At 39.8% G+C, this 14,591-nt stretch overlaps 1 protein-coding gene across 1 annotated transcript in view; it reads left to right on the plus strand.

The window, feature by feature from the left end:
* The window catches only part of USH2A (usherin), a 562,110-nt gene that overhangs the window by 458,410 nt on the left and 89,109 nt on the right, over nucleotides 1–14,591 (plus strand). Inside the window, exons 58-59 of the mRNA XM_074949260.1 lie at nucleotides 1,152–1,309; nucleotides 13,383–13,541. Of these exons, the coding sequence (XP_074805361.1) occupies nucleotides 1,152–1,309; nucleotides 13,383–13,541 (317 nt within the window). The remainder of the gene's footprint in view (nucleotides 1–1,151; nucleotides 1,310–13,382; nucleotides 13,542–14,591) is intronic.

A 14,591-nucleotide genomic window follows, 5' to 3' on the forward strand; every position in this document is an offset into this window, starting at 1 on the left:
TCATCCCGACCCCCAGTCCAGAGCCCTGACCCCCTTCCCGCACCCCTGCCCCAGCTCAGAGCCCCCTCCCACACCCCGAACCCCTCATTCCTGGCCCCACCCCGCAGCCCTTACCCCCGCACCTTAACCCTCTGCCCCAGCCCTGAGCCCCTCCGACACCCCAAACCCCTCATCCCCAGCCCTCTTGGGTCACAGGCATCAACACTTTTCTTCACCTGGGTCCCCAGAAAAAAAGTTTGAAAACCACTGATCTAGTCTGACCACCTGCCCATTGCAGGCTACAGAACCTCACCCACCCAGTTCTGGAACAGATCCCTAACCTCTGGCTGAATTACTGAAGTCCTCCAATCATGGTTTAAAGATTTCAAATTACAGAGAATTCACCATTTACACCAGTTTAAACCTGCAAGTGACCCATGCCCTACGCTACAGAGGAAGGTGAACAACCCCCAGGGTCTCTGCCAATCTGATGGGTGTGGGGGGAGGGAGGATTCCTTCCCGACCCCAAATATGGAAAACAGACCTTGAGCATGGAGGCAAGACCCACCAGGCAGATACCTGGGAAAGAATTCTCTGGAGTAACTCAGAGCCCTCTGAATCCTAGTGTCCCATCTCCAGCAGTTGGGGATTTTTGCTACTGGCGGTCACCAATGGGCCACATGCCATTGTAGGTATTCTCTACCTCGGCACCTTTCTCTGAGCTTTAATTGTTCTGGCTCATAGTTCCACTTGTCTTCTATTGGCTTGGCTCAGAGCGGTTGAAATTCTTTACATAGCAGACTATGCACTGGCTGGTGGATAATGCATGTTGAACATACCAGTTTGAAGTTGAAAATCCCTAATAACAGCATCTCCTAATATTTTTTGGAGGCCATTCTAAAATTGTTTTAATGTGTCACATGGTCTAAGTGTTTCTTTCTTAAGATGCTATGAAATGTAATATAAAAAGTATTAGTTTGATTAGCAAGAGATGTGTGACTTTTCTTATCTGAAAAAGGAGAAAGTGAAAATCTGTATTTTGAAGCAATATATATTACATGCTTTGTGGTCTGTGCTTCCTAAACTGGTGCAAAAGGGAAATAATTCCAGTACAAACATCCCTACAGCATTTAACCACCGTTTCTGTTGCTGCTGTTTTTCTGTTTGTGCAGATATGTTTACCAGCTGGAGGCCAGCACTGGGGGTGGCAGCAGTACTAGTGACAAATACGTTCTACAAACACCAGTAGAAACACCGGAGGAAATCCATGTTCCATATAATGTCACAGTAATGGATGCATATTCCATATTTGTGGCTTGGGACACTCCAGGTAAAAACATACTTCTGTATAGTTCCTTCTGGCAAATTAAAGAATTCCTTGTGGCAAATTAATGGGCATTGAAAAATAATACATTGGGCAAGTCTGCTGTTTTATTCTGGTTTCTCGTTCATGTCTGGTGTCAAAAAATGCATCTGTGAATTGGGTAGCTGGTATCCCATGCTGATGGATTCTTATAGAGATTTAATATAATACTAATATTGACTCATGTGCCTGACTGCGTTGTTGTGAGGATTGGTTGTCTGTACATTGGCTTGAACATGTAAACTACTATGTAAGTATTAAGTATTATTGAAAGAAACAATTCAAATAACTGCATGTCAGAGAAAACTGAATATAATTTTCCTTCTTTCATCTTTGCTGAAACTGGGTTATTGACAGGGAAGATGCTTGTTGATGGTATAAGTTCCTATATTCCTGGAGCCTTAAAATGCCACTTAGCCTGCAGGATGAACAACACTGAGTTCCGGTAACAAAGACACTCCTTTCCTGTATTTTAATTTTAAGATTCATGAATTATACATGAAATGGCTTTTCAGTTGTCTCTCTTTCCTAACTTGGTCTTGATGCTCCTGATTTTTAAATGTTAGCAACTAGTCATAGGTTTGGCTTGCTATCATCATTGTCATCATCATCAACATCATCAAGAAGATGGTATGGTGAAGTCAGCCATATCCTGAATTAGAGAAATCTGGATGGTTTATGGGACTGGTAATAGGATATCGTAGAATCATAGAATATCAGGGTTGGAAGGGACCTCAGGAGGTCATCTAGTCCAATCCCCTGCTTAAAGCAGGACCAATCCCCAACTAAATCATCCCAGCCACGGCTTTGTGAAGCCTTAAAAACCTCAAAGGAAGGAGATTCCACCACCTCCCTAGGTAACGCATTCCAGTGTTTCACCACCCTCCTAGTGAAATAATATCCAATTTCCTAATATCCAACCTAAACCTCCTGCACTGCAACTTGAGACCATTACTCCTCGTTCTGTCATCTGCTACCACTGAGAACAGTCTAGATCCATCCTCTTTGAAACCCCCTTTCAGGTAGTTGAAAGCAACAATAAAATCCCCTCTCATTCTTCTTTTCTGCAGACTAAACAATCCCAGTTCCCTCAGCCTCTCCTCATAAGTCATGCGTTCCAGTCCCCTAATCATTTTTGTTGCCCTCCGGTGGACACTTTCCAATTTTTCCACATCCTTCTTGTAGTGTGGGGCCCAAAACTGGACACAGTACTCCAGATGAGGCCACACAAATGTTGAATAGAGGGGAACGATCATGTCCCTCGATCTTCTGGCAATGCCCCTACTTATACAGCCCAAAATGCCGTTAACCTTCTTGGCAACAAGGGCACACTGTTGACTCATATCCAGCTTCTTGTCCACTGTAACCGCTAGGCCCTTTTCTGCAGAACTGCTGCCTAGCCATTTGGTTGCTGGTCTGTAGCAGTGCATGGGATTCTTCCGTCCTAAGTGCAGGACTCTGCACTTGTCTTTGTTGAACCTCATCAGATTTCTTTTGGCCCAATTCTCTAATTTGTCTAGGTCCCTCTGTATCCTACCCCTACCCTCCAGCATATTTACCACTCCTCCCAGTTTAGTGTCACCTGCAAACTTGCTGAGGGTGCAGTCCATGCTATCCTCCAGATCATTAATGAAGATATTGAACAAAACCAGCCCCAGGACTGACCCTTGGGGCACTCTGCTTGATACCACCTGCCCACTAGACATGGAGCCATAGAGCAGCTGTACTCATTTGTTACCAGCCAAGGCAAATGGAGTAAGAGTGAGCCATGAACTAACTATGTTGTGGTATCCTGAGACTGCATTGCAATTTGAGATGACCCTGATTTGCAATATTGAAAACTATATTTCAAACACCTCATCATCCAGGGGACTTCAGATTCAGTGTTGTGGTTCATGCCCATCTTTAGTTGCAATATTTGCATTTTAATGTTTCATCATCGGTAATTAACATTACCTCCTGCTTTACTCCCACTCTGTGTCATGGAGACAGGAGGACCAGAATCCATGGAATGATACTAATTTTTATGACGTCCTCACTCCAAGTGGCTCTGTCCACTATTTCTGGAGAGAAGGCATAAGGTTCCAGGCCTTATGGAGATGGCTGGGATCAGTGGAAGGATTTCTTGGCCTGGTGTGCAGATGTGTAAAGCAGGAGTTAGGTGTTAACAGCCCCCTTAATCTCACATAACCATGGGCCAGGTTTTGGTCCACTTATAGTTTAGCCTACTTATTAGATCAACAAAATCTGAACAAATCCGTTGCAGAGTGGGTGAGTAGCAGTTAGGATTTAGCTAAATGTTTGTCACCCCATCAAGAATAAGTGTTGTATTGAGTCAGTACAGATCATGGCTTCACTGGCATGCAACATTTCCCTGGCATGATAAAAATTAGATGATACAATTATTGTGGAATAAATGTTAACATCATGGATAGAAACAGAAATACAGAGAGAGAGAGAGAGAGAGAGATCCATATTTCCATCTAGTATAGTTAATCTCCAGCAGGAACTTCTACTTTTATTTGTATATATCCATAGAAGTTATTGATAGGCAGATGTCCATCATATATTTAAATTTGTTAACAGCACAGTAGCTATAACTGAACTTGTAGTTTTTTGTCATTTTAGGTCGCAACCCCTACAGTGGACACCGGATCAGTGGTCGGGGTCATCAGTGTGTCAGCTTGTATGTGTATGATTTTTTTCAGTGTGCTGTCCAGCTCTGTGCAGATAGCTGGTTCAGCAGACCTTGATAGTACTACCCAGTGTTGTTAAGTGTTGAAGGCTGGAATGTCCTTGTCTTGGTAATGCTGTTCAGGCTGCCCAGTGCTTCTGTTCTTGAAGCTTCAGTGTTATTACTGTTAACAGCATATAAGGCAGCCTGCTCATTCAGCAAACCCCGATGTTACTTATAAAAAAAGACCACAGGCACAGCTTGGTAACAGAGGCACTTGCCCAGGTTTATTGCCCCCTAGGTCCCAGTATCAGTGCCCTGGTTCCGTGGTTACAGGTACACTGACACATGAGTGGCTAGGAGCAAGAAGAGGCTCAGTCAGCAGTGAAAATATCTGCTGTTCCCTGGGCCACACAAAAAATTACAGCAAAGAACCCCAACATTTATAGGCTAAAACTAACAATTAGGATACACAACTTACACACAACCTTATGTATTTCATAACATTTGTTTGTTACCTTCCCTTGTCCCTAATATCTTTAACTAAATTGGAAACTGTACTAGCTGAAATACATTTCCGTAAATATCTGGTGCCTAGTACTATAGCAACAACTTTGCCAATTTCATGTACTAAACAGTGAACTTATAAGGATCTGTTTTAATACATGGCCTGACTTGGGTTCACAGTCTCTGGTTCAGGCCTTAAATCTTGCACCAGGCCATCTCTCCCTACTATGCTTGCCTTTTTAATGAAGCACATTAATGTGTTTTCAAATGTCTAGGTAGTAGTTATTTTTCAGGTGACAATTTTCTTTGATATCGGTCTTTTAAAAACTTGAAATGTTTGTTTACAGCAGGAGGAACAGTGTGAGGTTTTTCAGTGAACTCTTTTTTTGATGTCCCTTCTTCCTAATTATTTAAGACATTTTCACCTTGCAGATTAGCCACTGGCTACGAGAAAGTCAGAGGGCACTGACAGTAACCTCACCTAGAAAAAACATTTTGCATTCAAGTATGGCTTAATAAGTATTGTGGTGATGCTTGATGCTAACTCTGCCCATTTAACCAGTGGCTACTAGGTCTATAATACCCTGAGCTGTCAATCTTTTAATTTGAAGAAGCACAAAATCCATTATAGAAATGCTAGAATATATGAAAAAGATTAAAATCTTAAATTAAACTTTCCCCCCGACTGCCAGGAAGGATTTAGAACCTAGCAAGAAAGGAGGTGAATTTGACTTGTGTATAATCTACAGCTGATTTTATTGAAAAGTGCCTCATACTCTGCTATGGTTTTGATAGTAGGTATCATTTAAGGTCCTGCATATTCAGTAACATTCAAAATAAGTTTTAAAACACAAGAAAATATTGAAATGGTGAACAAAGACTTGTGGGAGTGGGATGTTTGTTGAAAAAGTTTCTCAACATAGTCTGGATCTTTTCATTTGTCTATTTGAATTCATGTAATTGGCAGTAGGTTAAAAGTCTGAGAATAAGGCTCCAGTAAGTCAGAGGTCAACATAATACACGTCATTGTCTTGAGATTAGGGCTTTGTAAAAGGGCAAATGGGTTCCTGAAACCATCCACATTGTAGGATTGGGTTTTCATGAATATTTGCTGGACCTGGGTTTAATCTATGCAGACAATTATAGAGGTCCCCCTATAGGAGTCAGTGTTCTCTGTCAGTCCCACATACCCCTCTTCTTCAGGTCCTGGGGTGCACTCCAGACATATAATTTACTTATGTTGTCTTGATAGGGGCTGAGCGACTGGATCCCTCTCGCTTCCCTGCTGAGTCCCAGTCTTCAGGCCTTTAAAGGGAACCTGAGTGGCTTCTCCCACAACATGGTCTTTGGGGTGGGCCATGAGGTAGGGGCCACCGTTTCTTCAGTGAAGGGGTCTTCAGGGGCACAGGATGCACCTGTTCTTCCCACCCCAGCAGGGCAATAGCAGGGAAATGCTCCTGCTGCCAAAACACACACTGCGCATGGAGGCATAGATTCATATAGTACCCCTAACAGATTAATGGATGTTCCTTCATAATCATGAATTTGGGATTATGGGTCACTATAGGTTGTCCATGTTACAAATGTTTTCTTGAGGGAGAAGGGGAGATCCAGGGTTAAAAATGAGAGGAGGTAGGAGTTCCCCTTAGAGGCACTGATCTTTTGAGATGGCATGATCCTCTGTGAGTAAACCTTTTAGGTCCAGATCATGTAGCTCAGGGAAGCTGAGACCTGCAAGCTTAGTCTAACACTACTTGTGACCCTTATTCACTTATTGTGAGGGATAGTCTTTTTCTGTTAGATTTACTTTTTCCATGTATGAATCCTAGGTTTTGCAACATACCCTATCAAAATACTGTTGATTTCCCCTTTTACATCCAGAATTGAGCCTTTATAATAAGGGTTGGCAGTGACTCTCCCACTGAAACAGTCATTTTAATTGACATTGTTTCCAGGAATAAAATGGTTTTTTATTAATCAAGTTTTGATGAAAAGGTAGTTGGCCTTGGTATCTTCCTGCCTATGGATAGCGGAACACTTTGGTATTGGATCCGCTTACCTGCTGTAATAAATTTTGATCAAATATTCGCCCTTGGGATTAATTATGGACATCCTATCAGACAAATTCTCCTTTTTGGGGTTTTAATTGTGATGTTTCAACATCAGTGATGTATCCAAATTCCATAACTTTAGAGAAATATAACATTTTAAAACTTCTGACCTAGCTAAATGGCAAGGTGGCTGAGCAGTGGTTAAAATGATGGATTCAGAAAAAATGTTTGACACACCTCACTCACTAAGGAAAATAGGGCTTTATTTTCTGAAATAGGTATCCCATGATTTTTGTGTTACATTGCATCAGTGCACAAACCTCAAAGGTAGAGTACATTTCACTGATATCCCACAGAAGGATATGTTACAATTATTATGGAACAACAGTCAATATCGTAGATAGAAACAAAAAGCCTGAATGGGGGAAAAAACATAATTTTCCCCAGGCATATCCATAAATGTTATTAATAGGTACACAAGTATCCATCCTACATTTAAACTCCTTAACACTACCGATAGCTCTCACTGTGGCCTAACCCTGCCGAGTGTCTTCAATTGCTATGAACTTCAGTGAAAGCTGACATCCACCAAAACCCACAGGATCATGTCCTCTGTTGCCAGATTGCCCATTTCATATGTTAATGATCTTCCCCTTTTCTCATATCATAGAACTCTATTTCACTCCATCAGTCTGTGCTTCCAGGTTTTGCATAGCATGTACAGATTGCATGTTGTGTAGAGTGTTCGGATTTCTACCTACATTCTTCCTGGGGCTCCACATGGTATTTGTGAACCAGACTTAGGTGTTGCGGTAGCCTGGTTTCTTTTTGCCCTCCTAAGCCTGATATTGTCTTAGTTCTTGGGAGTATGATCCTATAGATAGCTCTGGAGATTGTAATTCAAAGGAATTAATTCTCCAGATCAGGTTGTTTTCTAGGATATGCGATATGCACAAAGCTTGTGTGTTACTGTGGTGGTATAGGCCAAAATGTTCAAACCTGGGCACTTAAAGTTAGATGCATTAATCCATATTTAGGCTCCTAAATAAGTGGATTGATGTTCAAATGTGCTGAGCACTCAGAATTGTCATTGCCTTCAGTAGGAGCAGTGATTACAGACCATCTTTCTCAGGGCACTTAATGTAGGTGCTTACATATGGATTTAAAATACTTAATGTTAGTTATCCAAGTACACTCGTTCTGGCTGTAATGTGTGGTACCAGTTTGTTGTTCATCATAACAATTATTTGGCACGTTAACCTCTTACTTAGATTTTAATAAAAGACATGACGCTTATTTTTGAAGACTTGTTGGAATACAACTAGAAAACTTCAGTTATTTGGTTTAATGGTGGTTGTATTTCACATTACATTAAGTAGTTTTCAGCAATTGACTTCAAATGCACCTTTGATCACCAGTCTTTAAAACAATATTGTGATTTTCTTTTTCTCTTTTAAACATATTTTGCTGCAAATTCTACCTTATGAGTTACCCTAGTTTTGAAGTAAACAGGGCTGTCAAACCTAATTTGCTGCTTTTTTCACAGAATTGTCCGTTATACATTATCCAAATACAACAGAAAAAAACAAGATTTAGTTTGATTGACTTGTCCCATTGCAAAGTGTGCACCTGCTGTGAAATGAAGTTGCAGAGGAAAAAAGTGGAATAATTTAACTTTTTTATTTGTAAAGATAATCAGGATTTTTCTGATTACATCTTAACTTCATAAATGTTAAATAACCTATCAGCATCTAGTTGTTGTAAATTATGAAAAGGAGCATTGCTGAGAATATTAACCAACTAAATCTTTGTTCTTTAGTGAACATGAAAATATGTTATGGCAGGTTGTCATTGTGCTCATGGTAACTTTGGCATCAAATAACAAAACTGCCATTTGCACTTAGGGTAAATTGGTTCACTTATGCTTTTACTGTTCCTTTTATTCTGACATAAATTTATGAACTCTGGAACTAACCAAGTCATGTGGTTTCCCAGCTGATTATAACAAATATACCCATTTCGTTCAGTCACCAGAGCACCTGGGGTAGACAGTTTCGAACTTGCTGCAGATCTTGTAGGGTATGTCTGAACACACAAAGTTTTTCATTTCACATTTCCATGCATTCTAACTATTCATTTTTTCTCTTTTTCAAAGGGTAAAATGATCTCTTGGTGTTAGCACTCGGTGAATACTGGGAAGAATTTCCATTTAATATTCCTTTGCATTTTTCAGTGCACCTGTTTTGACATATTTGCACTTTTGTGTTCACTTTCTAAGATAATCTTCAAAATGAGTTTACTGGCATGACCATTCACCAACAAAGTAAACTTTAAGAGCATATTGTAGACTATTCATGTAAAGTGAATTTTGAATCTATGATCACGAGCAAATGTACTGTATCTTAAGAGGTTATACTCAGTCAGAGAGCATAAACTTATCATCTGGCTTGTACGTTTCCCAATATGAGATGTATATGTAAATATAATTTATACAGTGATACTGACATACATGATGCTTTGTGAATATAGAATGGAATAGCTAGTGAAAAAGGACTTATTTCTTATAACTCTAAAAATAATTCACATCTATCATGGCTATATCCTATAGTATAGTGCTGCTTAAAAATCTTGTAATAATGCAAGTCTAACTATACACATAAAGAGTCAGAATTTTAGACACTAGCCTTCATTTTTTCCAGGCCCAAATAATTGGGAGCACAGTCCTGATCCTGCAGTCTATGTCACTAAGATGTATAAGGCCTTGATTTTTTGTGGGTGCAGTAAGAAAGGTAGAGGCTAATTCTTCCCACTGCCAGTGTGGAGTCGACACGGACCAAGAGGGGAGATTTTATGTCTCTCTTATACTAGGGCTCATGTGTAGCAAATCAGCTCTAGAGCAGGTAGAGCAACCTGAGGCTGCCCTAGCTTGTGGGAATTGCCAGGATTCAGGACTGCCACAGCAGTGCTTCTTGCCATCACTGATGTCTCCTTCCTGCCATCAGGGGTTTCAGCAGAAGCAGTGCAGAACTAGTGAGGCGAGCTCTACGACTGCCAGAGAAGCCTTCTGTGTTGGAGAAACACATTGGAGAGGCTACTTTCCACCAACTTAAAGTCCACAGTGCAGGGGTGAACCCCCCCCACCCCCCTCCCACCCGAGATGGTACATTCACGCAGCAAAAGGCTGTGTGCAAGGGCTAGCCTACCCAACCTAACGTGCATCTAGACAGGGTAGGTAACAATAACCATGAAGACAGCACAGTGCAGGCTTCAGAGCAGGCTCACGAGCCAAGTATGTAGCCAGGGTCTATACCAGGCTTATTCTACCTGCTCTGAAGTCCACACTGTTCTGTCTTCTCTGCTACGTTACCCATGCTAACAGCATTCAAGCTAGCTCAGGTAGGCTAGCACAGCCTTTGCTCTTTAGACATACCCTTATATATGTAAGGGCCAATATTTCAACCCAGCTTTAATTGGGCCTTTATTTTTGTAAGTGCAAAATAGTAGACACAAATAATTACAGATGCAGCCTTGCATCTGCTGCTGTTTGCACTCACAACTTAGGTCACATGCATATATAGGTACTTCATTTGTGGGCACAATAAGGAACTTAAATGCTTAAGTGGCCTAAGTTGGAAGTTCCAGTGACCCAAAGACCTGGTACATTTTGTCAGTTTCTGTGCTGTTTTTTTGTGAAAGTATAAAGTAGTTTCTATGGATTTCTTTCACAAACAAACCTAGGATACTTTATAGGCACAGATAACTGGAGATTTGGGGGAACTTTAGTGCCCCTAAAAATGTTAGGAATTGCCTTAATAAATAAATAAATGCTAAGTTTGGAACAGAAGCTCACTTACTTCATTTTATTAAGAGTGGACTAATTTAGTCATGGTACAAAACTATTCACTAAAGCCTTAAACATGGGCATAATGAACAACCTACAAATCTGAAAACAATTCCAAACAATGATCTTTACCCATGGTTTCTTGAAATGAAACATCTATAAGCTATAAATCATACGTTTTGCCCTTTTATGCTTGTAAAGTCATACACTAGTTGAGCCTTGACTTTGATCCAAAACGTTAAAATTATGTTTTAATAGACACTAGAGCACTGACTACACTCACTCACAGCACTGATTGCGGGTAACACCAAAATCATTTTTATCAACTTTATACTTTGGAAAACAGCTGTTGTTCAGTTTGGCTGAGCAAACTGGGATATTTCTGAACTGACTTCAGTGACCATTTTGTACATTGAATACTGGATACTATAAAATCAACTACTTTGAAGAAGGTGTACTTATGAAATTCCTTTGCTGAATTTGGATAGCTGGATTGACCTCACCTATTTGCATTTTCTTGGGAACTTTTATCTTCCTTGGAAGCTCAGACATTTTGACTGTCTGCAACTTTAAATTTATTCTGGTGGATTTGCACCCAGAAAAAATTACAGCTCTCATCTGATTGGATGGACTGAAGTGAATAAAGTATCATTTTCCTAAGAGATTAGCCTTCTGTTGCTGAAACATCCAACCCATATTTAGGCCTTTTCAACCTAGTTCAATACCAAAGACAAAGTTAAACGTTTCCATTTGAGCTGCTAGGCCACTAAATTCAAGTTCTCATTTCAGGATCTCTCATTGCACCCTCCACAATCTCCCACATTCCACACAGTGCAGGATTGTTCTCAAATACTGAAGCCAGTGCTTCTGCCTGGAGAGTCTACCTGGTAGGACAGAGAACCCAGATACCTGGTGATATACTTAACACTTCAAATACGATGTCCTGAAATATAGCCCCTCATTTGTGTAATATTTGTAAATTAACTTTGCAATTTTTTAAACAACTTCCAGAGTATCTCTTAGGGGATTGTATTATTTTTAATAGTGTCTTGGCATGCCAAATTCCAAGCAAGCACATAATGATGAGTATATGTAGCTTGTGGTTCTTCCTGTTAAAATTGGATTGCTGTCCCTGATACTAGGGACTTGTCTACATGAACATTTAGTTCACAGCATGCTGGGGTGTAAATCTACCCTGCGGCATACTTAGTGTCCATGTGGACCCTGCTGCTGTATCCTAAAAGTTCCCTAGTATGTTTTGATCTACTCCATTTCAAAGTGGGCTAGATACTTAGTGCATGACACACTAGTGAGGAGTGGATTTATACCCCAGCTTGCCATGACCTAAGTGTTCATATAGACAGGCCCCAAGCCTACCGTATTAATGGCACCATCATAACATTGTCTGCGATAGGTATTGATCCCCACTCAGATTAGGTGCAATAATATATTTCTAATTAGATTCCCACAGTGTACAGGCAGTTTTATACAATCCAATGAACTCTTCGTGAACATTCATATAATCATCCACGCATTGCCGGCATAAAAGCACTTGCTCTTTCTCAGAAAAGTCTGTTGTTGCAGCTACCCTGATTGCATACTGCGTTCCACAAATTTCCCCTCATGATTTTAAGAGTCATGATTTCCATTATTTCACTTTGACTATCTGGATTGTGAATTTGTCTAGCCTCTTTCTCAGCCACTTTGAAATATTAGGATCTCATTTTGCCTGCAAACAAAGCAGTTGGAAACAAAGTCAGTCTCTCCACTTAATGGCTTATTTTCAGGTAGATCAATCTAATGGCCTTGCAATGCAAGTCCTTGTGTAGCAAGATAATGTATACGACTTAGTATTCTATTAGGATCTTCCTGTTTTCTTCTTTCTTCTAAGAGTACTGATAACTTAGCATGTCAACATCATTCTTTGTGGTCTTTTGAAGAATATCAACTGCTTTGTGGTGATATGAAGAAGTTTGCTGCCTCTCAAATTTGTCATCAGCCTTTTTCCAATTAGTGAATCCAGTGTGTGTGAAAGCTTCATCTTTTGTACTGTGCCTAAAAGTTGTTCAACAGTAGAGACAAAGTACATTCTTACCAGCTTCAGAATAATGGAGCCACTGAAGATCATCCAATCAGGATAAGCAGAAGGAATGGTCTCATTTTCCAAAGTTTTACACAGAGAAAGACTTAAGTCATGGTTGATGAGGTGTCTCAGAAATGCTAACAGTCTCAGGCCACTGCCATTTTACTTCCTGTTACAAGTAACGGTGGAGACAGCCCAGTACTGCATCCTGCAGAAGTTGATTTACTTTTTATTGAAAGTGTAGTTTCCTTCTTTTTAATCAGCCATGTTTTTTAAATTATTTCATTTTAGCACCTTGAACATAGACACTTTGTTTTTGTACTTCACTCAGTCAGTAATCACTTGGTAAGAATGGCATAGGACTGCAAAATTTAAAAACACACACAATACTCTCTGGCAAACTAAAACATTTAGATGGCCTCTTGGTTTTATATAGTCACTGTGTTTTAACAGTGATACTCAGACTTCAGGGGTTCAGCAGCCAAATTAAAAAGCAACAGGACACAAAAGAGCCACAGTGGTATGAATTCATTGTTTCATTTACTATATTCTCATTTAAACACTATGAGGGAAAATATGTAGTGTTTTGATTTATGTATATACACCAATCAGAAGGCTTTTACTATGTTATTAACCAATTGTAGTTGATAAAATACCAATACTTGGTCAGTCATTTTTGCTGTGAGAATAATAATATATCATTCATATAATAATTCTCACATCATATTTTATTTTTGTTTATATTTAAATAATTTTGGTTTCTAAAGCGAAGTCCCAACACGGGCTTTTACACGAAGTTGCAGATAATCAGTGCATCTTAGGATTTGACCCACGCTGTTATTAAACAACAATTATCCTGTGTACTATTCTCTATCCTGTAACAGAGATATTCAACACCAATATGCCTTGGGAATATAATGTCTTACTAAATGCCGGCAGTACCTCACCACTGATAAGACCGGTAGGTCGGCCTCATTTTGTCCTTGTGGATGGCCTGGATCCATACACACAGTATGAGATAAGGATACAAGCTTGCCAGAATGGTAAGATGGCTTCGGATGTTTCACTTGCATGATCGACAGAGAGAGCAGATTTGCAAAATAGATCCAGTTCAACAAAATAGATATCTTATTTCTAAACTGAAGTGAAATGTTTACCCAGTAAAAATAAAGCCTAGCGCTGTGGAGCATTATACCTTTCCCTATATTATATCATGAATATTTTAAGTGGAGATTAAGATGTCTGTATTTCTGGGAATATATCCTGTTTTATCAAATGCTTTATGAGGATAGCTTAAGTGTTTTTGAAATATCTTGCTCCCCATAGGAGAAAATCCTTGCTCAAGTGGTGTCAGTTGTGCCAGTATTTGGCTTATAAGGAGTAATAAACAACGACAACAACAACAAAAAGATAGCTGGAAAGCCCAGATATTATATAGAAAACATTAACTTTCTACTTCCTTATTTAAAGTTACTGGGAATGTTCACAATCTGATCTGAGAAAGAAAATCTTGTCATGTGACAGACAGGGCATGGTTCTCTTCTCCCTTATGGTGGTGTAAACCAGAAGTAACTCTGTTGAACTCAATGGAGTTACACTGGTTTAAATTAGTATTTAATTATGAGGGTAAGCACTCATTGGAGGCACCAGTTTGTTTCCTACGCACAAACTTGCTCTTACTTCATTGTTACTTTAAGTAACTGACGTCAGGCATGCTAGATCCTGAAACTCAGCCTTAAAGAAAACTGTGAAAGAAATATGGAAGATTTGGTATTGCCTTCAGTGGAAGCAGAGTCAGGCCAACACCAAACACTTTTAAAATTGCCATCCAAAGTCTTCAAGCTTCTTCCATTGCTATTTTTGTTATTGTGTCCATCATCGTGGGACTTTGTTACACATTCTAAAGGCAATCTCAGATAACTGGATCTGGGCAGCTTGGCAGCTATGATGTGACAAAGACAGTGTATAAAAATACATATTAAACACTTTAAAATGGAAAATGAATAATTAATTGGTTCACTTTTCACACACTGAATGCTCATATTACTACTATCTTTATTTCACATCATGACACAGGCCTATTCCTTATGGCT

The sequence above is a fragment of the Natator depressus genome, chromosome 3 (genome assembly GCF_965152275.1).
Source record: "Natator depressus isolate rNatDep1 chromosome 3, rNatDep2.hap1, whole genome shotgun sequence".
Taxonomy (NCBI): domain Eukaryota; kingdom Metazoa; phylum Chordata; order Testudines; family Cheloniidae; genus Natator; species Natator depressus.